At 36.3% G+C, this 23384-nt stretch overlaps 3 protein-coding genes across 5 annotated transcripts; all 3 read left to right on the top strand.

The window, feature by feature from the left end:
- Positions 1–1505: 1505 nt before the first annotated feature.
- On the top strand, positions 1506–4506 carry LOC116131582. The gene is made up of 3 exons (XM_031417239.1): positions 1506–2052; positions 2143–2229; positions 4082–4506. Exons 1-3 carry the CDS (start codon positions 1834–1836, stop codon positions 4232–4234), a joined length of 459 nt encoding a protein of 152 aa, XP_031273099.1. The 5' UTR covers positions 1506–1833; the 3' UTR covers positions 4235–4506.
- A 2653-nt stretch (positions 4507–7159) lies between these two features.
- Positions 7160–10861, top strand: LOC116131572 (amino acid transporter AVT6A-like). Of its 3 annotated transcripts, none has more exons than XR_004128260.1 (6): positions 7160–7600; positions 7777–7929; positions 8206–8409; positions 9361–9826; positions 10304–10612; positions 10709–10861. XR_004128260.1 is itself a non-coding variant. In XM_031417224.1 (5 exons), exons 1-5 carry the CDS (start codon positions 7186–7188, stop codon positions 10440–10442), a joined length of 1377 nt encoding a protein of 458 aa, XP_031273084.1. In that variant the 5' UTR covers positions 7160–7185; the 3' UTR covers positions 10443–10703. The 3 variants fall into 3 exon arrangements, 1 of the variants encoding a protein (XP_031273084.1); XR_004128259.1 differs by having other exon boundaries at positions 10705–10861; XM_031417224.1 differs by lacking the exon at positions 10709–10861 and having other exon boundaries at positions 10304–10703.
- A 9145-nt stretch (positions 10862–20006) lies between these two features.
- On the top strand, positions 20007–23353 carry LOC116131521 (probable xyloglucan glycosyltransferase 12). The gene is made up of 5 exons (XM_031417166.1): positions 20007–21104; positions 21203–21511; positions 21615–21905; positions 22011–22124; positions 22241–23353. The coding sequence occupies exons 1-5, from the start codon at positions 20370–20372 to the stop codon at positions 22865–22867; spliced, it is 2076 nt and encodes a 691-aa protein (XP_031273026.1). The 5' UTR covers positions 20007–20369; the 3' UTR covers positions 22868–23353.
- Positions 23354–23384: the final 31 nt, after the last annotated feature.

The following is a 23384-nucleotide window of genomic DNA, read 5'->3' as shown; positions in this document are numbered from 1 at the left end:
CATTTCTTTTATTGCTTTAAATTACTCTAAAATTATGATTTTTTTAATATTTTCACCAGATTGTTTTGGGTGGTTTCGTTCGTGAAGGAATTCCAACAATACAAATCAACTGTTCTTGACAAAGTCTTCAAGTTCTCAGTCACTTATTATTCCCATACGCAACCACCAATTATATATAGCTGGCAAGATACTGATCTTATATTAAATATTATACACTCATTACTATATTATCTCATGTGGTATTAATAAATTTAAGTAAACAATTATCCCCCCAAGGTTGGACGAAATCCCAAGTTAGTATCATTGGTTCTATTTATTCCAGTTCATACCTTTAAAGTAATAGTGTTATGAATTTTTAGGATTTAGAGGATGCAATTACCATAATGCCCTTAACTCTAAATTAATAAATTATTTTTAATCCCTAAATTATTAGAATAACAAACCTTACCATTTTATTTTCAAATTATATCAAAACACCCTCGGTCACTATACATCCTAGCCGAAAACAGCCCGATCTCTGGGCTGTTCCAACGACGTTGAATCCCTTGGTCACCTCCATCACCTTCCCCTAGTCCATCGTCCAAAATCCCTCTGGTTCCCCGCTCTTTGTCCCCCAATGGCCGGCACCGTTAGGCTTAGGGTTTCCGTGCTCTTCACCGAATTTCGATCGATTCCGGCGGTGAAAATCCAATTGACACCACCAATGCAACCATCATCTCCAAATCTATAAACCCCTATGTCCTCAGCAACCGTTCGTCATCATTCGTTAGCCAAGAGTTCGTGTTCATCGGCGATTGGCGAGTATGAGGGGTTGTGAATGGTATGGTTTTGTAGAGAGGAGGATGAGGGTTCAAATGGTGGTGACAAGGGTGATTTTGGTGGAAGAATTGCCGAAAAAGAGTGAAAAACGTCGAGAACGACGGTTGCTAATGTGCATCGGAGGACTGTTAGAGCGGTGGTCTGCTAACATGCGCCGCCCATGTAAAATGACCAATTTACCCTTTACCGTTACCTCAAACGTTTTTTCGTCACTTTAAGGGGGGAATCTAGAATAAATGGAACCAATGGTACTAACTTGAGATTTCGTCAAACCTTGGGTGGGAGTGGGAATATGTCGTTTACTCATAAATTTATAATATCTTCCCATTTATTTCAATTAAAATAAGAATGTCATACATCATGTGAATTATGATTTTATTTCAATTAAAAATAAGAATGTAAGTGCGGGATGAACGTGTATGTGGGATCTGCAAGAAACAACACTTTCAGAACTCGGTTCAGGATGGATTCGTTATGTGCATGAATCATGGCTTCTAATTTCTAAAAGAAAGAAGTTGAAAAAATAATGCAACTGAAAGGCAGAAATCATTGATGGTTCCTGCCGTCAAATTAAAGAAATGATGTACTGTTTAGAATGTTAAGAACAATGAGAGAGCGGCATATAAAGTCTAGTCCAACCTTCAACCGTTGGCCCAAAACTCCATCCGCAACAGCAAAGGAAATCACAAATTAAAAATTTGTTCGCAGCGGGAATTAACTGAATTTCGGAGGTTACAGTGACATGGATTTTGAGTGTTCAAATCCGAGCTTGTGCGAGAGGCTCTTTCGTCTTACCAAGCTCGTGTAGAATCTCTGAACAAACCAGACCTGTTTCACTAGACAATTTTACCGTAACCAACTCCCTTCTCTCATCCACCAACGAAACCCTAATCCTTACGTCACCACCCGGAGCTTCCAGCTCATGAAGTGGAAACTCACTCGCGGCAAATGAGGTTCGCAGTTCAATTTTTTTCTTTTTTCGAACTTAAGTTTCCATAGGTTCGTGTGCTATTTATGTGCGTGAAATTTGAATTTCAGGCCGCGTTTGTTGATTTCGTGTCTTCTTTGGACGAGTCTTCAGTGCAATCTGCTTCTGCGAAGGCATTCGAATCGCTTCCTGATTTAACAAAAGCAGTTTCTGAGCTAACTGTTTTGAAAGGCGTGGGTCCGGCCACCGCTTCTGCCGTTTTGGCTGCTTATGCGCCTGATGTGGCGCCGTTTATGTCCGATGAGGTATATTTTATTATTTTCATTTTTTAAAAATATTTTTTGAATTATGGTTAGTTTGTTTTGTTGCTTAATTATTAGTCTTATTTTGGAAAGGCTATGGAGGCATCTCTTGGCAACTGCAAAGACTATTCACTGAAGCAGTACTTATTGTTCGCTGATAAATTACAGGCAAAAGCTAAGGTCAGTGACATTTTTGGTTGTTTCTTTCATAGGCATATTAAACATATTGCTTCGTGCCATTATTGCTTACCTAAATTTTGTTTGAAAGCAATTGGAGTGAAGGCACTGTAGGGATATCTACCACTGACTTCATTTCCATATAATTTTTGGTTGATTGCGCTGTGTGTCCCATTATATTTAGAATTACCAAAAATTGTACCTTTCATGGTTGTTTAATGCAATCCAAGAGAGTCTTATTTTATTTTATTTTATTTTTTATCTGATGAAGTATTATTGGTTGAATTGTGAAGGAACATTTGTGTCTATAGTTTTTGACATTATATGAACCAGTAATTCGGTCTTTGCTCTTGTAGGAGCTAATTCAATTTGTTGAAAAGAATGTGATGAGCATTGGGCAAATGTCTCAAAAAGTTAGTAATACTTCATATCTTTAAAATTTTTAATCTTTGATTGCGATTTGTGAGCTTATTCAGATGGTCCCTGAAAAATGCTGTTTTCATAACTGTCCTACAGCCATGATGTGAATGGCTTGTCAGGGAGTATAAAACTCCCTTGTAATTTGGTGGAGGGTTCTTTTTTTTGTTCTGGGACCATTTTTATTTGAACTTGATAGGCTGTCTTTTACATTTCAATATTATCTAAAAAAGATCCAAAAGTGAATTCCTTGAGTGTCTTATCTACTAGCATTTTATGTTTCCCAGATTCTGAATTTGATATGTTTTGTCAAATGTGTTTGAGCATCTTTACTGTATTCTATGTCAAATACTTGAACTTTGAGTCAAATCTCTTTATTGCCTTTTTAAATACAACAGACATTAGGCACTCTATTTTGTATTAATTTGTGTTGAATTAGGAGATGAAACCTATGATATTCTTATGGCCATGCTTTATTGCTTTACTTGGTTCTGATTGCCTAAATCTGCAAGTGTTCTGTGCGAATCTAAGAGGTTCTTGTGAATAGAAGATATAAATGAAGTATCAGATGACATGTTTTAAATCAGTGTTTTACCTATAAAAAAAGGTATGAACTGATATAATGTAGGAAATTCATTTTTATCATATGGTTTCTGGTAGATACCATCTGAAGATATATCCAATATTGAAATTCATTCACTTGTTACCTTGTTACAAGTTGATAAGAAGGCTACAATTCTTTAATTCTGTAGAACAAAGCCCAGAAATTTTATTTATTAGGGTTTCTAGAAAAATAATCTGCATAGGAAAATATTTATAATTTATCACATGAAGTTTGCATTGATGACAAGGTTTTAATGCTGATTATGTACAGAATCAATTTGTCATTAATGCTTTTTGTTTGAGTACATCAAGAAATCTGATTGGAAGTTATAAGCTAATCAATTGATGGGGTTTTGATCTAAGTTCTGTCAGGGGTATCTGGGTTTTAATTCCAGTTTATTTATAAGAAGTGGATTGTTGATAATCTTATTATCTACTGAATCTTTGGGAGCTGAATCCCTGTTGAGGTTCCCTATTGCATATAACACTGTGATGTTATCATGCCATTTTCAAGGGTAATGCTGCAGAAATCAGTAAATATGCCCAACTTAAAGGCTTATTATATCCTTGGGAGGTTATATCTCTATAATCCTGCTAATGCTTTTACTAGGTTCAGCAGCTCAGCAGTCACTTGGTGATCATGCCCTGCATGTTAGTTCAAATCTTACATTAAAGGAATAAATTGGTCAATGACTGGAAATATATAATATGTCTGCTAGCTGGATAAAGAACTTGCAATTATTGCTTTTGGGTGTGGCGGAGGAATGTTAGAAGTAGTCCAAGGTTTTAGAAGTTTCCTACATTAATTATATGGTGGAATATCATTTTGTTTCAGGAATTAGTTTATGAAGGGAACTGCTTCACACCATCCGATGTTGAAATGGCTCTTTGGAGTTCTGCCATAGGGGCCAAATTGCAAGCTTCACGATCAGCTGCAGACCCTGAAATTAAGAGAAGGAAAAGCGCTAAAAGAAAGAGAAAACATTGATTATATGATGGGTTGATCGGCTGCAGTATTAGTAAGTTCTAACTACATCAATATATTAGTTATGTCCTATCACCTAGCTTTCAACTCTGCTAACTGGTTAGTCCGTGAGCCTGCCAAAGCAATCTCTTCTGTTTGTAATGTATGACCAAACCAATTTCACAGGATTGAAGTTGTTCAAATTGTTAACTTATTGACCTGCTTTTGTAGTTTGATTTGCTAGTTTTTACTCATGGCAAAAATAATGTGTCATGCTCACCCTGTTGTGCTTAATGTCGTCTAACTCAAAATTTAAGAATTTACCTTGACGTACATATGCATGTGTAGAGTCAGTGGTCATGGGTTAAGCCTCCTGGTAGTCACCGTTAAACCCTTGCGTTCAACAGGCTCTTGTATTACTTTCTTCTTGGAAGGCTTATCTGCTACATTAACATCCTGAATTCCTGATGCGACATGTCTATTACTATTCATTTTAGTTAGTGAGCTGTTAATTAGTAAAAGAAAGGATTTTAGGATGGCAAAAACCTTCAATATATTTCCAACAACTTATTAAATAATTTCTTTCTTGCCTGGCGTGTTTTTGCCGTCAAAATCTTCCTGTGCCTACTCCTACCATGCAGTTGGATCACCGTCCTCGCCCCGGTGTTACAGTACCAATTTTTAGACTTCATTCTCTTTCGAACTTGGATACCGGCATCCTTCATTCAATCAAAATATCAATGCAGACCCCATTGCTTCAAGAGAACAAATTTGTTGTGGTTTAGTCAGTGGTGTGGGTCATCGAAATAGATTATTGATGTAAGAAGTTTCGTTTTATTCAATTGAAGCATATCTATACNTAGATATGCCCAACTTAAAGGCTTATTATATCCTTGGGAGGTTATATCTCTATAATCCTGCTAATGCTTTTACTAGGTTCAGCAGCTCAGCAGTCACTTGGTGATCATGCCCTGCATGTTAGTTCAAATCTTACATTAAAGGAATAAATTGGTCAATGACTGGAAATATATAATATGTCTGCTAGCTGGATAAAGAACTTGCAATTATTGCTTTTGGGTGTGGCAGAGGAATGTTAGAAGTAGTCCAAGGTTTTAGAAGTTTCCTACATTAATTATATGGTGGAATATCATTTTGTTTCAGGAATTAGTTTATGAAGGGAACTGCTTCACACCATCCGATGTTGAAATGGCTCTTTGGAGTTCTGCCATAGGGGCCAAATTGCAAGCTTCACGATCAGCTGCAGACCCTGAAATTAAGAGAAGGAAAAGCGCTAAAAGAAAGAGAAAACATTGATTATATGATGGGTTGATCGGCTGCAGTATTAGTAAGTTCTAACTACTTCAATATATTAGTTATGTCCTATCACCTAGCTTTCAACTCTGCTAACTGGTTAGCCCGTGAGCCTGCCAAAGCAACTTCTGTTTGTAATGTATGACCAAACCAATTTCACAGGATTGAAGTTGTTCAAATTGTTAACTTATTGACCTGCTTTTGTAGTTTGATTTGCTAGTTTTTACTCATGGCAAAAATAATGTGTCATGCTCACCCTGTTGTGCTTAATGTCGTCTAACTCAAAATTTAAGAATTTACCTTGACGTACATATGCATGTGTAGAGTCAGTGGAACTTCGTGGGTTATGCCTCCTGGTAGTCACCGTTAAACCCTTGCGTTCAACAGGCTCCTGTATTACTTTCTTCTTGGAAGGCTTATCTGCTACATTAACATCCTGAATTCCTGATGCGACATGTCTATTACTATTCATTTTAGTTAGTGAGCTGTTAATTAGTAAAAGAAAGGATTTTAGGATAGCAAAAACCTTCAATATATTTCCAACAACTTATTAAATAATTTCTTTCTTGCCTGGCGTGTTTTTGCCGTCAAAATCTTCCTGTGCCTACTCCTACCATGCAGTTGGATCACCGTCCTCGCCCCGGTGTTACAGTACCAATTTTTAGACTTCATTCTCATTGGAACTTGGATACCGGCATCCTTCATTCAATCGAAATATCAATGCAGACCCCATTGCTTGAAGAGAACAAATTTGTTGTGGTTTAGTCAGTGGTGTGGGTCATCGAAATAGATTATTGATGTAAGAAGTTTCGTTTTATTCAATTGAAGCATATCTATACGTTAATATTTTTAAGCAAGCACGGGTATTTTTCAAGAATAATATTACACTGACAAATATTTCTTATTAATTTTTTTTTACAAATACGATATGTCAGTTGGTTTTATCTGTCCAAAAATTGATTCCAAATATAAGTTAGTCAATTATAAGTTATTACGTCGTATTTACGAAAGAAAGTTATAAAAAGTATTTATTATCCTATCTTTGTCCATTTTTCAATTAGTGTCCTTGCAGCTTGAAACAATTAACATATCCTGACAAACGATGGTCCGGGGGAACGAGGAATGTCAGGAGTCGTGTTCCGCGCTATTATTGCCTTTTGATTTGAATAATAACGGTAACAACTAGCAACCGAGTAGCCGTTCCAAGGCAAGTAGACAACGAAGTAAGGACCCACTTTTATCATTCCATTTTAAACATTCGAAACTAGTTCGTGGTTAATGGGTTAATATATTATATATAGGGTGTAGGTGTCTCATCCCTCTTCACTTTTTTCTTGTACTTTCCGTAACGGTGCATCAAATGGACGGAATCTCCAAAGCCCAGACCATAAAACTCTACAAACTTCAAAGACAAGAGAAGACCACTGGCTACAGAATATTGAAATGTGGCACGTGTCTTCACTTTATTGGTTGTTATCTGCAAGAGTTTCGCTATTCACGTTGCTTCCCCGCGTGAAGCCCTGGATACTTTGTATATCCACAAGGTTTCGTATAAAAGTCTGGTCCAGGTCCACTCCTTCGCAAGTTCCTTCTTTCTCTCTCATTTGTCGACAAGTCCTTGAAGTTGAAGTCGAAGTTGAAAGCTTCTTAGCAAAACCCACAAAATGGCTATTCAGTCCTCGGTCGACCGGCCCGAACGTAAGTACCGGAAGAGTCCTAAAGTCCCCCTGCTCCCGCAAAAGCATGAAGACTTCGAGTCTCACGAGGCGGGCATAGAGGGTGCGTCGTTTTGGGGCGCTGTGTTTAATTTATCCACCACGGCTGTGGGAGCCGGAATCATGGCTTTACCTGCAACTGTTAACCAATTGGGTTTAATTCCGGGTCTAATTATGATCCTATTCGTTGCTTGGCTAACGGAATCGTCGATAGACATGATCCTAAGATTCACCCGAGCTTGCAAGTCGGCCACGTATTCGGGTCTCGTGGCGGACGCTTTCGGTGGGGCCGGTCGGACGTTATTGCAGGTCTGCATTGTTGTGAACAATTTGGGAATGCTCGTTGTTTACATGATTATTATAGGTGATTCATGTTTATTGTTTATTGTTTATCATATGATTATCATGCTCCTTAATTATTTTGAATTTTGACTTTGCTAAGTCAGTCAATGGGAAATGCTTGCCTTCTGATTATGGTTGGAGGGTTATCTACGTTAAAAGAAAGAAATAAATAATAAATCTTTATTTTTGAGCTGGCAGGTGATGTGTTATCGGGTACTTGGTTGAACGGCATACATCATTCGGGTCTGACTGAAGAATGGTTCGGTCAACATTGGTGGACCACACGCGTTACATTGCTTCTCATCACCACCCTCTTTGTCTTTGCTCCTCTTATTTCATTCAAGCGCGTGGGTAAAGTCTCCATGCTAATTATGTATTTGTTGATTAATCTGAATGACTTGGCATTAGTAAATTCACAAGCAAAATTGATTATTAAAAGTGACAAATGGAACTACTGACTTGGACTGAAGTGTCCCACCATAAATTAATAAGGAATTTTCATGAATATGCTTACTTAGAATTGCTATATTTGTGTTCAAAGTTTATAGAGCCATTAAGCCACCCATTTATAACTATGTTGAGTAATGGTGATTGATTTTTTGTTCTTTATTTTGTTGTTAATGCTAGATTCATTGAGATACACTTCAGCATTATCGGTGGGTTTGGCCGTTGTATTTGTGGCAATAACAGCGGGAGTGGTGATTGTTAAATTAATATATGGAGGCATTGGAGTACCGCGGTTGTTGCCTGAAATTAACGACCAGGCTTCATTTTGGAAGCTTTTCACCACTTTCCCAGTTTTAGTAACTGCCTTTATCTGTCACCATAATAGTAAGTTTCGTGACTTGTGACATGAAAATTCGTAGTGGCATCTGAGGACTGGGTGGATGTATGATATCTTTATGCACTAGAATGTATTTGAATTTTTGCAAATTTATTTCCCTGATAAATTCTTCCGTCTTTTCTTTTCTTTAGGCGGTTTCAAGGGTTATGATAAAGTGTCTCATCTCTTGTAGTTCATAGCAGCACATGAAATAGTTACTTGATGACTTGATGTCACTTTTCAACATAAAGACTATTATTGCATCATGAGCTTGCTTGTCAAATATTGTATCCTAAATGATACATCATCATCAACCACATAAATACGTATTTACCTTGGTATACAAAACTTATGATATGTAGTATTATTCTTGAAGGATTGGTTCCATCTAGATGTGGGGTTTGGATTTCCTTCTCTTTACTTAAACCGAACTTCATTATAATTCTGTTAAATTAATAAAATAGTATTTTGCATATAATTTTATGTGAAGACAGATATAATACAAATGCATTGAAGCGTTTTTTCATTGATTTTTATGAGGAATTGGAACTATTTCTTGCTGTTTAATTTAACAAGCATTTTAGTAATAAGTTGGTTGAAATGGACAACTCTTTTGCTGCAAACTGCAAAGTCCAACTAGGTTCAATATGGCCCAAGATGGAGGTTCTGGATATCCTGTTACGCTCAAGGTGCTATTGGACATGCTCCTTCGGTGTTGCTACAATGAAATGTGTTTTTGTTAACAATATATGGATGTTGTATTAATTCCTTGGAGACTGCATTTAGAGACGGTACTAGTTATTTATCTTTGACTACAACAAGAGAGAAAAATAACAAGTCATAAATTTTATTTCACATTAAAATACACCCTCATAAATAGATAAATAGTTGAATTTCATATGATTTGTTACTTCAGCTTGTAATTATTTTGTTGTTCACTTGTTTAATATGCTTTGCAGTTCATCCAATAGAGAATGAACTGAAGGACACGACTCAGATGAAGTCCATTGTTCGGACATCGCTCTCATTATGCTCAATTGTCTATGTTGCAACCAGTGTCTTTGGACTTCTCCTCTTCGGGGATCATATTTTGGATGATGTGCTTGCTAATTTTGATGGTGACCTTGGAATTCCCTATAGTTCATTGCTTGATGATGTGGTTAGGGTGAGCTATGGAATCCACTTGATGCTTGTTTTCCCCATTGTGTTTTTCTCCCTCCGCCTGAATTTGGATGGACTTCTTTTTCCCTATGCCATTCCTATTGCGTTTGACAACCGTAGATTCTTCTTAGTAACTGCAGCTCTGATGGGATTTATCTTTGTGGGAGCCAATTCTGTACCTAGTATCTGGGATGCCTTCCAGTTCACTGGTGCCACAGCTGCTGTCTCTGTTGGTTTTATCTTTCCAGCTGCCGTTGCCCTTAGGTAAGTAATAGTTGTTAAAGGAAGAAAAGTTCATGAATTCAACTCCAGCAGTGGAAAATATGAGAATCATCAAAATTCTTGGTTGCTCTCAGATCCTATATGCCTTGTATTTGAAGGCATCTTGGTCATTTGTATAACTAGCATTGTTTGTCTTGTGGTAGATGCCTACTACATAGCATCTCTGACCTAATAAATTTTTTCAGCTTAGATTTGTAGCCATGATAGGAGAGTTTCTTAAATGGAAGTAATCTCTTTCCTAATGAATTAGATCTAGTCGGAGAAATAGGCTTACAAACCAGTAGTTGCGGAATTTTATAAAACTCATAGTGCTGAAGGGGGATTAGCACTTCATTGAAGCCCAACGAACAACACACTATTTGTCATGCTGCATCAGTTGTTCTACATAAAGAAAGATACATACTCAGATTTACTTATATCAGCTAAAATCATAATTATTTCCTGTCTGTGCTTGTCCAGAGATACTCATGGAATTGCAACAAAGAATGACAGAGTGGCATCATGGCTGATGATCTTTTTGGCAGTCTCATCAAGCACCGTGGCAGTCTCCAGTGACATCTACAGTATTTTTAGTGTTGATAAAGGCATTGGAGGCTGACCTTAAAAAGGGGCAACTTTCTGGTTGCTCTGATGCTGTTTTTGGTCGCCCCATAGATAATGTTAACTGGGCCTACTGCGATGAGGCAGTCGGGGACTACTGGGCTTTGGTCAACAAAGGAGCATTTCGCTGCAGTAAAAGCAACGCTCCAGTTCCTTATATGATATTTGGTACTCCCCATTTTTGTAAAGTGATGTAGACCGCTTGAAATTAGAATCATTATATACTCTAAAAGTGAAATACATGATGTTGATTGATTTAGGCAGTGTGCGAATTCGCGATTTCATTAGTTTGGAAAGGTTGATTGTCCTCCTGAGAGCTGGATTTCACACACTTTATGACACATTGTTAATCATCTTCTTGAAGCGAGTATCGCGATAACTGACATACACATACACACCAATTCAAGAAAAGTGAGATATACAAGAAAATATATATATATATATATATATATATATACACACCACAGCATGTGGGTGTGGTGAATATGTGTTACGCCAGGTTCATCTATTGATATTTGAAGCAACTTAAAAAAAAAAAATTTGCCGCAGATTTTGACAAATCTGCCTTCTAAATAGTTTTAAATGGATTTAACTCCTGTTGTTTATTGAATCTAGGCAGAAGCAGACTGGGTTTACATTATTTCTCTAAAACCGAGGCAGTTATTTTTCAACTAGAATTAGCTAAGTATTGGGCATGCTCCTTCTAACGAGGCTAGAAATCTAATATTGAAGTTTTAGTTGATACCTACCCATTAATATTTGTGAGTACCAATCTGTTTCAATGAAGGCTTCTTAAAGTTAAGATACAAATCTGCCAAATTGTTGAGTGAGTGGCCTTCATTTAAGGTTTTTTAAATTCCTAATTCATGTTGTACGTGTCATCTTATGGTAATTTACGTACAACCATTTCATAATTTGATGTCATCTAAAACTGTCAATTAATTCATATTTTAAGTAGATACTTAAGTTAAAACCTTACACACACTGAGAACGACCGCTTATTGTTTGAAATATTGGATTGGATTGGATGACAATTCACAGCTGTTAAAAGCTACATCAAATCATTTATTTATTTATTCATTTCAACTACATCAAATTTTATATGGTTTACAATCACGGGATGTTCCATTCTTTACCATTTTTATTGTATTCTTATCATTTTCAAAATATACATTTGTTTCTCTATTATGGATATACTATTATATTTTATTTAATTATTTTTAAACCCTTAAATTTATTAATTTAATTAAATATCTCAAAAAAAGTTTAAAAATTGATAAAAATACCTTTACCCACCCACATTTGTCAGATTCCGATCACCTTTGTAAGAAGGTGGTCAAAATCTGGTATAATGACGTACTATCAATTGGATCTGGCTGGTAGTGTCCCGATCTAGCATTTTTCGACCAAATTCACGGTAGATCTGGTCGAAAAATACTAGATCTATAGCCAAAGATCTAACTGTTGACGGCCAGATCTTTGGCCGTAGCTAGTTGTCAATGACGGCCAAGATATGGTAGTCGTTGACGAGCAAACGTGGCCAAATCTGACAGTCAATGGCCAAATCTAGCTGTAGATCTGACCTTTTCTGGCTAGATCTATGGTGAATCTAGTTGGAAAAGGCCATCTTGACGTACGACCGATCAAATCCAATCGGTCGTGCATCGATACGGTGACTTCGGCCACCCTCTAACGATAGTGGTTAGTTGCCAGTATTTAATGGGTGGGTGAGGTTGTTTTTGTAATTTTGAATATTTGTATTACATGGGTGTTTAATAAATTAACAAACCTAGTAGTATATTTTTTGTTAATTTTCAAATCTTAATCACACAACTCTTACTTTTTCAAAATTATTATCCAAAATAGTAAAAGAAATGCACTCTAAACCTTTCAGAATTTTCTATCCATATTTTATATTTCAAACAAGAAGCCAATTATTTGACGTTCACCATTCAACTGCAAATCATTGTTTTATAATTAACAACATTTGATGATAATAACGATGAGATTCCCACTGCATAACAGACATCAATTTATCATTTTTTTTTTATAATTTGAGTATTAAAAAATGAATTGGAATCTGTAAAAATTAATTAAATTCTATACAGATGTTACTGCCTTCACGGCTGCCAGGATCAACTGGTTGAGTTGAGATGCAATGAAGGTCCAATGAAACTCCAACACACCTCTTTTTATTTTAATCCTACAAATACCCACACAACGGGGCCCCAATTAGTTAGGGCTGAAAAAAGAAATCCAAATAAATAAACTCGTTTCGTGTTTTTAGTAATAGGTTTGGTGAAGAAGTAAACCGTGCATACATTACAATTGAACTTGGACATTCTCAAAAGTCATAAGAGAATAGTGAACATGGCAACCATAAATACTATTCTTGTCACGTTTTCCATTTATCACTGGCTCTACCTCACGATCCAAAACTTATTATTTCATCCCAACTACGTACCAAATAAATATAACATAAGTTGACCCCATTGCTCATTATTTTACCTTCATAGTACAGGGTCAAATTCCCTTGTAGTTGACAATTTATAAAATGTAATTTAAAGCATATAATTTTAAACTAATTTCATTCTCCAAATTGATTCAGAATATTAATTATTTCATATAAAACTTTGCAATTCACATGGAGTTGGAGAGTTTATCAACTTTTCTTTTTATAAGGTGGGTCAACCGCTTTAAATCTTTTGACAATAAGAATAAATTACCCATAAAAAGTAATTAATATTTAAGAGAAAAACAATGTCGTGTTGTCATGGCTGATATCAGATTTTGCATTGGAAACCAAAAGTAATGGATCCATAATATATATATATATATATATATATATATATTACCAAAGTGTTTATTCGATTGTGGCATTGTCATTGACCTGACTATATGGACCCGAACACACCATTAGATATTACACAACCCTTAATCATTGATGGACAAATAAACCAATCAACCCATAATCAGATTACATAAAATCAGTCAAGCCGTCCACTTGTAGGTTGTAGCATTATATATAACTAAATATTATAATCAAATAAATACAGACCATGGTTTTAGACCAATGTCGTTTACGCATACCTAACCCTTGCTAGGGCCCTACATGTAATATTATAATTTTAAGATTTATGTTATTTCTAAAGAAACATGGGTGATTGGAAGGACAAAACCAAAGGCAATAATATGTAATGGAGCTGTCATCCATGAATCTTAAGAAAAAGGCAAACCCACTTCCTTTCCAGTGGATTTTCTGGTGAAATCTTGTGTTTATATTACAAAAACATGGTGTTTTTTTTTTTTTTTTTTTTTTTTTGTGTGTATTATAATACTAAGGTTGGTTGATTTAATTTGAATCAGCAATATATTGAGTTTGTTATGCCTAAAAAATCAAGACTGATGTGGACTCTCGTCAACAAGAGCCAACCAGAATTTAGGGAGGATTTGTGTCGTTTAGATGTTGCCACGTCGCGCAATGACGGAAGAGGTATAGTTCTCGTCAGTACAACACGTGAATGTCAGGCTTGCGAGTGGTTAGGAATCGTTCACTTACCCAAGCCCTACGCAATTTAAGGATATCTCTCGTGTAGACAACCAATGAGAAGTGGGTTAGGAATTGTATCCCACCTGCCGGACTGCAGACTCATGATTATTGCCTTAAATCTTCTCACTATAAATAGATAACTCCTCTCTCATTTACGGGATTGGTTTATCTTAGTTTAAAACAGTATACACACACGCTTTCTCTCTTTATATTCTCTCTAGATTGTAACTTAGCTCGTTATATACGACTTGACTGTAACCATCTATTAATACAATTACAGTGGACGTAGGAATCGTTTTTGAGCATCCGAACCACTTTAAAAACCATATTTTATTTACTCTCTTACTATACATTTTCATATCACGTGTAACTTCTAAACCCGTTTAGCATTTTGCATATGTGAGTCGTTGGTGTCAAAATCAAACATTAACGGAGTTGAAAATTGAGCTACCAAAAAATCAAGCAGATGACTATTTATATTTTTGGAATATCCAACAATAAAGACATATACGTTATATTTGATTTTGATCTCTCTAATATGAATAAAATCAATGTTTAAATTTTTTACATAAAATTCATCATAATACGTGAATATCATGTTATGTGTATTATCCCGGGCAGAGTTGCGGAGATTGCGCACAAATACCTGGAGGCACGACATGCACCGCCGGCAAAAGGTGGCTACTGTACTGGCCAGCCTGTGTGTCTTTAACCTGACTATGGAGTGTGGACCACCGCTTTGCCACTTGTTATTCTCTTCTCTCCCTTCAGTTCTTACTATTTAATCTCATTGTCCATTTATCACGTGTGGTTTTCGGTCTTCTCTGATTACTACACGTGTTACAGATCGACGGTCCATCTGACACCTGCGAGGAATCCTAAACTACATAGTATATAATGTCAGTCAAATTCCAAATTTGTCCCTTATCCTTTCTGAAATTGAGCCCCTGCTTTACTGTGTTAGCCGGTTATTTCATTTTTCTTTTGAGTTTTTGAATTTTGAAAATACTGTAGCCATATCATGATTCACGTGACGACAACCAAAAATTCATTACAAGAGAGTTTGTTAATGTACAACTCGATCACATTCACTATGGTGCGTCCGTTGGTCAAATAAATAATATATTGGAATCGACTCAAAGTCATGATCATACATGACTAAAAGCAGTATCACCGTAAGCCGTGCTACAGCCTACAAGTCAGTACTGTAGCCTAAATTTCTCTGAACTTGACATTCCAAAATTACCCCTTCACTACTTTTGTACATATAGGCTAGAAGTGTCGGTGGCCAAAGCAAAGGTCCGAGGCTATTTTAGACCATTTTATCATATCTCATTACTCCTGGCAACCTATTATGAGCTTTAAAAGCGCAGCCGCACTTTAGCGGCGTGTCCTCCGCACATGCAAGTAAGGAGAAGAAGTTAATGGCTCTGTTTGGTTCACAATTTTGTGTTTTTGGGAAAAATTTTTTGAAAAAAGTTAAAAAAAAAGTTGAATTGGGTGGGTATTACGATGTAGGATTTACAAATTAATAAAATACCCCATATGTTTGTTTTTTACAAAACACCCCTTATAATAAAATATTAAAAGTTAATAAAAACACCCCTAATCCACCCTCAAATACGGACAGCCGGCCACCACCGCCGGAGGGTGGCCGGAGTCACCGTAACAAAAACATTGAAAATATTTAGGGGTATTTAATTGAATTAACAAATTTATGGGGTTTAAAAAATGTTGAATAGAGTTGAATAATATTGTGAGTTTTTAGGTATTTTACTGTTTAACATTTTTGGGAATACTAAAAGTAGTATTCCCAAAATCCAACCAAACGAAGCCAATGTTATTATGTTACCCTCTGGGCATGTTTGGCTTATTATTTATGTCCATATTCTTAATCTTATTCTCCAAATAATATTTAATACATTATTTTATAAATATTATCTTATTTTTTTAATTACTTTTAGACGCCATAAAGTTATTAATTTCATTAAATACACCTTGAAAAAAGTTTAAAAATTATCAAAAACACCCCCACGACCCATACTTGTTAGATTCTAACAACCACCATCGATCGTAGCTGGAATCTGTACAATGGCCTACTTGCCGACAAGAAATAGCCAAAAGTTCACCGATCTGGCCATGAACGACGGCCAAAGAAATGGCCGTCGTTGACCGAAAACGACGGCCATATCTTTGGCCGTCGTTTTAGCCTTTTCCGGCCGTTGCGGCCACAACAAGCCGTAGATCTGGCATTTTCCGACTAGATCCGTGGTGGATCTGGCTGGAAAAGGCCATAAGGATGCGTTATGACACAGATCCGACTGGTCTGTGTCGTAACGCGATTTTTCGGTCAGATTTCGACGGTGGTGGTCGGAATCTGGCACTGCAGGTGGTGGGGGTGTTTTTGTCATTTTATATATTAGAGTATTTAATTAAATTAGCAAACCTAGGGGCTTTTTCATACATTTTTAAATTTTACCTCATAATACTCCCCTATCCAACTACCTAATATAATATTAATTAATATTAGTATGTTGTGTTATGTTATAATATTTACTGTGTTTTCCTATAATTTCATGACGGGTTTCTTACATAGTAGGAATTTCTCTGTTTTTATCATGGTAAGAGATGATTTAATTGACAAACGTAACTTATTTCATATAAAACTTTGCAATTCACATGGAGTTGGAGAGTTTATGAACTTTTCTTTTTATAAGGTGGGTCAACCGCTTTAAATCTTTTGACAATAAGAATAAATTACCCGTAAAAAGTAATTAATATTTAAGAGAAAAACAATGTCGTGTTGTCATGGCTGATATCAGATTTTGCATTGGAAACCAAAAGTAATGGATCCATAATATATATATATATATATATATATATATATTACCAAAGTGTTTATTCGATTGTGGCATTGTCATTGACCTGACTATATGGACCCGAACACACCATTAGATATTACACAACCCTTAATCATTGATGGACAAATAAACCAATCAACCCATAATCAGATTACATAAAATCAGTCAAGCCGTCCACTTGTAGGTTGTAGCATTATATATAACTAAATATTATAATCAAATAAATACAGACCATGGTTTTAGACCAATGTCGTTTACGCATACCTAACCCTTGCTAGGGCCCTACATGTAATATCATAATTTTAAGATTTATGTTATTTCTAAAGAAACATGGGTGATTGGAAGGAAAAAACCAAACGTAATGATATCATATGTAATGGAGCTGTCATCCATGAATCTTAAGAAAAAGGCAAACCCACTTCGTTTCCAGTGGATTTTCTGGTGAAATCTTGTGTTTATATTACAAAAACATGGTTTTTTTTTTTTTGTATTAAAATACTAAGGTTGGTTGATTTAATTTGAATTGGCAATAGATTGGGTTTGTTATGCCTAAAAAATTAGGGCTGATTGTGGGCTCCAGTCAACAAGAGCCAATCAGAATTCAGGGAGGATTTGTGTCGTCTAGACGTTGCCACATCGCGCAATGATGAAAGAGGTATAGTTCTCGTAAGTACAACAAGTGAATGTCAGGCTTGCGAATGGCTAAGAATCGTCCACCTACCCAAGCTCTACGCAATTTAAGGATATCTCTCGTGCAGACAACCAATGAGAAGGGGATTAGGAATTGTATCCCACTTGTCGGACTGCAAGTTTATTATTATTATCTTGAATCCTCCTACTATAAATAGATGACTCCTCTCTCATTTACGGGATTGACTTATCTTAGTCTAAAACAACATACACTCTCTCTCTCTCTCTTATATATATATATATTCTCTCTAGATTGTAACTCAGCTCACTACATACGACTTGACTATAATCATCTATTAATACGATTACAGTGGACGTATGAATCACTTTTGAGTATCTGAACCACTTTAAAAACCGTCTTTTATTTACTCTCTTGCTATATATTTTCATATCACGTATAACTTTTAAACCCGTTTAGCATTTTATATGTATGAGTTATTGATGTCAAAATCAAATATCAAATGAAGTTGAAAATTGAGCTACAAAAAAATCAAGCAGATGACTATTTATATTTTTGGAATATCGAACAATAAAGACATATACGTTATATTTGATTTTGACCTCTCTAATATGAATAAAATCAATGTTAAAATTCATCATAATACGTGAATATCATGTTATATGTATTATCCCGGGCAGAGTTGCGGAGATTGCGCACAAATACCTGGAGGCACGACGTGCACCGCCGGCAAAAGGTAGCTACTGTACTGGCCAGCCTGTGTGTCTTTAACCTGACTTTGGAGTATGGACCACCGCTTTGCCACTTGTTATTCTCTTCTCTCCCTTCAGTTCTTACTATTTAATCTCATTGTCCATTTATCACGTGTGGTTTTCGGTCTTCTCTGATTACTACACGTGTTACAGATCGACGGTCCATCTGACACCTGCGAGGAATCCTAAACTACATAGTATATAATGTCAGTCAAATTCCAAATTTGTCCCTTATCCTTTCTGAAATTGAGCCCCTGCTTTACTGTGTTAGCCGGTCATTTCATTTTTCTTTTGAGTTTTTGAATTTTGAAAATACTGTAGCTATATCATGATTCACGTGACGACAACCAAAAATTCATTACAAGAGAGTTTGTTAATGTACAACTCGATCACATTCACTATGGTGCGTCCGTTGGTCAAATAAATAATATATTGGAATCGACTCAAAGTCATGATCATACATGACTAAAAGCAGTATCACCGTAAGCCGTGCTACAGCCTACAAGTCAGTACTGTAGCCTAAATTTCTCTGAACTTGACATTCCAAAATTACCCCTTCACTACTTTTGTACATATAGGCTAGAAGTGTCGGTGGCCAAAGCAAAGGTCCGAGGCTATTTTAGACCATTTTATCATATCTCATTATTCCTGGCAACCTACTATGAGCTTTAAAAGCGCAGCCGCACTTTAGGGGCGTGTCCTCCGCACATCAAGTAAGGAGGAGAAGAAGTTAATGTTACCCGATAATACTAATTAATATTATGTTTTAATATTTATTGTGTTTTCCTATAATTTCATGACGGGTTTCTTACATAGTAGGAATTTCTCTGTTTTTATCATGGTAAGAGATGATTTAATTGACAAATATAAAAATATCATTAATCATAAATCATATTGATACAAATATGTAATTATTTATTTAGAGGGGATGAATTAGCGGTCATGTAATGTAAGTGAGAAATAAACTGATTTAATTGTAGTTATGAATCCCAATGTTTTAGCCTTTAGTTTACATTAAAAAACCAGTAAGGTTTAAGTAGTGTGATAACAAAAACCAGCTAAATTGGAGCTTCCAATTAACGGCACTACCCTGTACTAAGGAACTTGCTCCTCCTCATCCACACATCTAAATCTAATGCGACGGCATGGATTTCCCATGACTCTCATTACAATTTACATTAAAAATAAAAATAAAAATAAACACCAAACACCACTCTTTTTCACTTTTTGCCTCATCACTACGCGTTTGGTTGTTGAAATTCATCGTCAACCTCTTTGTTATGACACGTGGTACCATTACCATGGCTGAAAATTTTCAAATTTTTTTTACTAAAAGACCAGACCGGAGGAAAGTCGGATCAACGCTTACACATTCCACACGCAAAAAATTAAACTTTTACAATTTACAAGTGTAATTTTTACAGAATATTGGACGTTTCGGGATTACGTTGGTAATGGTGGTGGTTGCTTAATTTATTAAAATTTTGAAGGAGTAGGTGGAAAAAGTATTTGTCGGAGGAGCTTAATGGTAATTATAATTAGGGATTAAAGCTCCCTCGTGGGGGTATTTTAATTTAGGTAAAAAACATCAATTTGAGAAAGCTAATTGATGTTAATATAGAACGTGGTGTGAGTGTTTTCTTCAACTCAATATTTTAGTGTTTTCTGTATTTTGATTTTCCTTTTTGAAAGAGAAATCAGAGTGAGACGTGTTGAGCTGTTACCAATACATTCAATTCCACAAAGCAGTATTCTTCTGATTCCATTTTTATTACGTTTATAAGAGCCCTTCTTTCTTTCTCTTTCGCAAGCTAGCTGTAATCGAAGGGGCGAAGACCTTCTTCTTTTGTTAATATATTTATCTACTTTTCTCGGAAACTCTCCAGACATTGACAAACAACTACACTCTCTTCTCTTCTCCTCTCCTACTCCTCCTCCTCCTTTTTATTCCACGCGTCTGTATTTCCATTTAACACCACCAACATCAACACCTTATTTTCTCTGACAATGAGATCCAACCTCTAGCCTTTTCACCGGTCGTTTATAACTCTCCGGTTTTTTTTTGTTTTCCTTAAAAATCTAACAACAAACAACGTAAAAACAAAACTCGGCCATGGCTTGGTGGAAAAAAGAGTCTCATCGAGGCACTCCTGTCGTCGTCAAGATGGAGAATCCAAACTGGTCAATGGTGGAACTTGAAGCCCCATCTGAAGATGATTTCTTAATATCAAAAGACAAGAACAAATCCCATAACAAAAACGCCAAGCAACTCACTTGGGTTATTCTTTTAAAAGCCCACAAGGCCGCCGGTTGTTTAACCTCCATTGCCTCTACATTCTTCTCTCTCGGTTCCGTCATTCGCCGCCGTGTCGCCTCCGGCCGCACCGACGCCGACACTGAGAGGGGCAGAGAGAAGGAGAACCGAGCTTTGAAGAGCAGGTTTTATTCTTGCATAAAATTGTTTCTTTGGCTCTCTGTGGTTTTGTTGGTTTTTGAAATTTCGGCGTATTTTAAAGGCTGGCATTTTGGTGCTCCAAAACTACAACTTGAATACATATTTGCAAGCCCATTAGGTATCAAGGGGTTGTTTGATTTACTGTATTCTCGGTGGGTTTTGATTCGCGTGGAGTATCTGGCTCCTCCTCTTCAGTTTTTGGCCAATGCGTGCATTGTTCTGTTTCTTATCCAGAGCTTGGATAGACTTATTCTATGTCTGGGTTGTTTCTGGATCAGGTTTAAGAAAATTAAACCTATAGCCAAACAAGATGACACCCCAGATCTTGAAACCGGCGACAAAGGTTTCTTTCCAAAGGTTCTGATTCAGATCCCTATGTGTAATGAAAAAGAGGTAAATATATACACACACTTATATATTTTGAAAAATTTCAGCTTTTGTTTAAGTTATGCGTTAGTGTTTAAGACTTAAAAACAAATGTTGTGGTTTAGGTTTATCAACAATCAATTGCGGCTGTGTGTAATTTAGATTGGCCAAAATCAAAGATTTTGATTCAAGTGCTTGATGACTCCGATGATCCAACTACTCAAACTTTGATTAAAGAGGAGGTGCGTAAGTGGCAACAAGAGGGTGCTCACATTGTGTACAGGCATAGAATAATTAGAGATGGGTACAAAGCTGGTAATCTTAAGTCTGCAATGAATTGTAGCTATGTCAAAGACTATGAATTTGTTGCCATTTTCGATGCTGATTTTCAACCCACCCCTGATTTTCTCAAAAGAACTGTCCCTCATTTTAAGGTAACTATTTGTTGTTGCTGTTTTAAATTAGTTTACTTATTTGAATTGGACCCTCATTGTTGTTAGTGAAAATTTTAATGTTTGAGTTGATATGATCATACAGGATAACGAGGACCTGGCGTTGGTTCAAGCAAGATGGTCTTTTGTGAATAAAGATGAGAATTTGTTAACTAGGCTGCAGAATGTAAATTTGGCATTTCATTTTGAAGTAGAGCAGCAAGTAAATGGTGTGTTTATAAATTTCTTTGGGTTCAATGGGACTGCGGGAGTTTGGAGAATTAAGGCTTTGGAGGATTCTGGTGGATGGATGGAGAGGACTACTGTTGAGGACATGGACATTGCTGTCCGTGCTCATCTTCATGGCTGGAAATTCATTTTCCTCAATGATGTCGAGGTATATTTCCATCTCAAGATAATGTTAGTGAAGTATACTATTGATTCTCTTTGTAAATATTTTTATATTAATGGTATGGTCTGTTTTATTTTTTATGTGTCGCAGTGCCAGTGTGAACTGCCGGAATCTTATGAAGCTTATAGGAAACAACAGCACAGATGGCATTCTGGACCCATGCAGTTGTTTCGGTTATGTTTGCCTGATATAATCAAATCCAAGGTATACACTTTTGAAACAATTGTTGCTTTTTATAGTATTTTCTCCAAATTTACTTGTTCAACTTTATTTTGATTCTCATAACTGACTGTTATTATCATGTGATTTGCTTTATGCAGATTAGTGTATGGAAGAAATTCAATTTGATCTTTCTTTTCTTTCTCCTTAGGAAACTGATCCTACCCTTCTATTCTTTCACCCTATTTTGCATAATTCTCCCAATGACAATGTTTATCCCGGAGGCTGAGCTCCCGGCTTGGGTTGTGTGTTATATTCCTGCCACTATGTCATTTCTCAATATTCTTCCGGCTCCAAAATCCTTCCCATTCATTGTCCCTTACCTTCTTTTTGAGAACACAATGTCAGTCACCAAGTTCAATGCCATGATCTCTGGCCTATTCCAGCTTGGAAGTGCATATGAATGGGTTGTTACAAAGAAATCAGGCCGTTCCTCTGAGGGTGATCTTGTTTCTTTGGTCGAGAAAGAGCCAAAACATCATAAGGGGGCCTCAGTACCCAACCTTGACGAAGTGAAGTTGGAAATGAAACAAAAGGAACAAAAAGCTTCTAAAAAGAAGAAGCATAATAGGATATATATGAAGGAGTTGACTTTGGCTTTCCTTCTATTAACAGCTTCAGCTAGAAGTCTTTTGTCAGCTCAGGGGATCCATTTCTACTTCTTGTTATTTCAGGGGATATCATTCCTGCTGGTTGGTCTAGACTTAATTGGTGAGCAGGTTGATTGATTGGGAAGTTAGAGAGCTGGTAGGATATGGATAATATAAGCATAGGTTACAAGGGGTGGACACGAAATGTGAGTATCGCCAGAGGAGAAACATCCGTGAGGAGATTGTGGACAATTGAGAGTTCTTCCTTTCTTGCTTGTCCCCCAAACCCGAAATTTGCAGCTACCACCCAATACGAAAAGATAATCGTGATAATATGAACAGAAGAATGGCTAAAGAGAGACACATTAGATACTGGTGATGCTCTTCAGTAATTTGTAAGGTTTCCTTTTACTGTTCTGTTTTTGGGTCTTTGATTCTTTTGTTTTTGGGTCAATTCTTTTGTAAGAAAAATTGTCGTTCAAACGTCAAACAGGAATTTTAGTAGTTACAGTAGGACAATAGTTTGATGCTTTTCTTCATTTTCAGTAAATTGATGTGAGAATGTTGATTTAATTGTGGATAATTTGATCAATGTCAGAAAGAGGAATAAGTTTTCAGTTAAAAGTTGAGATTTTCCAGATTCTGTGAAAGGTAA

The sequence above is a fragment of the Pistacia vera genome, unplaced genomic scaffold (genome assembly GCF_008641045.1).
Source record: "Pistacia vera cultivar Batoury unplaced genomic scaffold, PisVer_v2 Contig234, whole genome shotgun sequence".
Classification (NCBI taxonomy): domain Eukaryota; kingdom Viridiplantae; phylum Streptophyta; class Magnoliopsida; order Sapindales; family Anacardiaceae; genus Pistacia; species Pistacia vera.
This window is presented reverse-complemented; position numbering and strand designations above follow the sequence as displayed.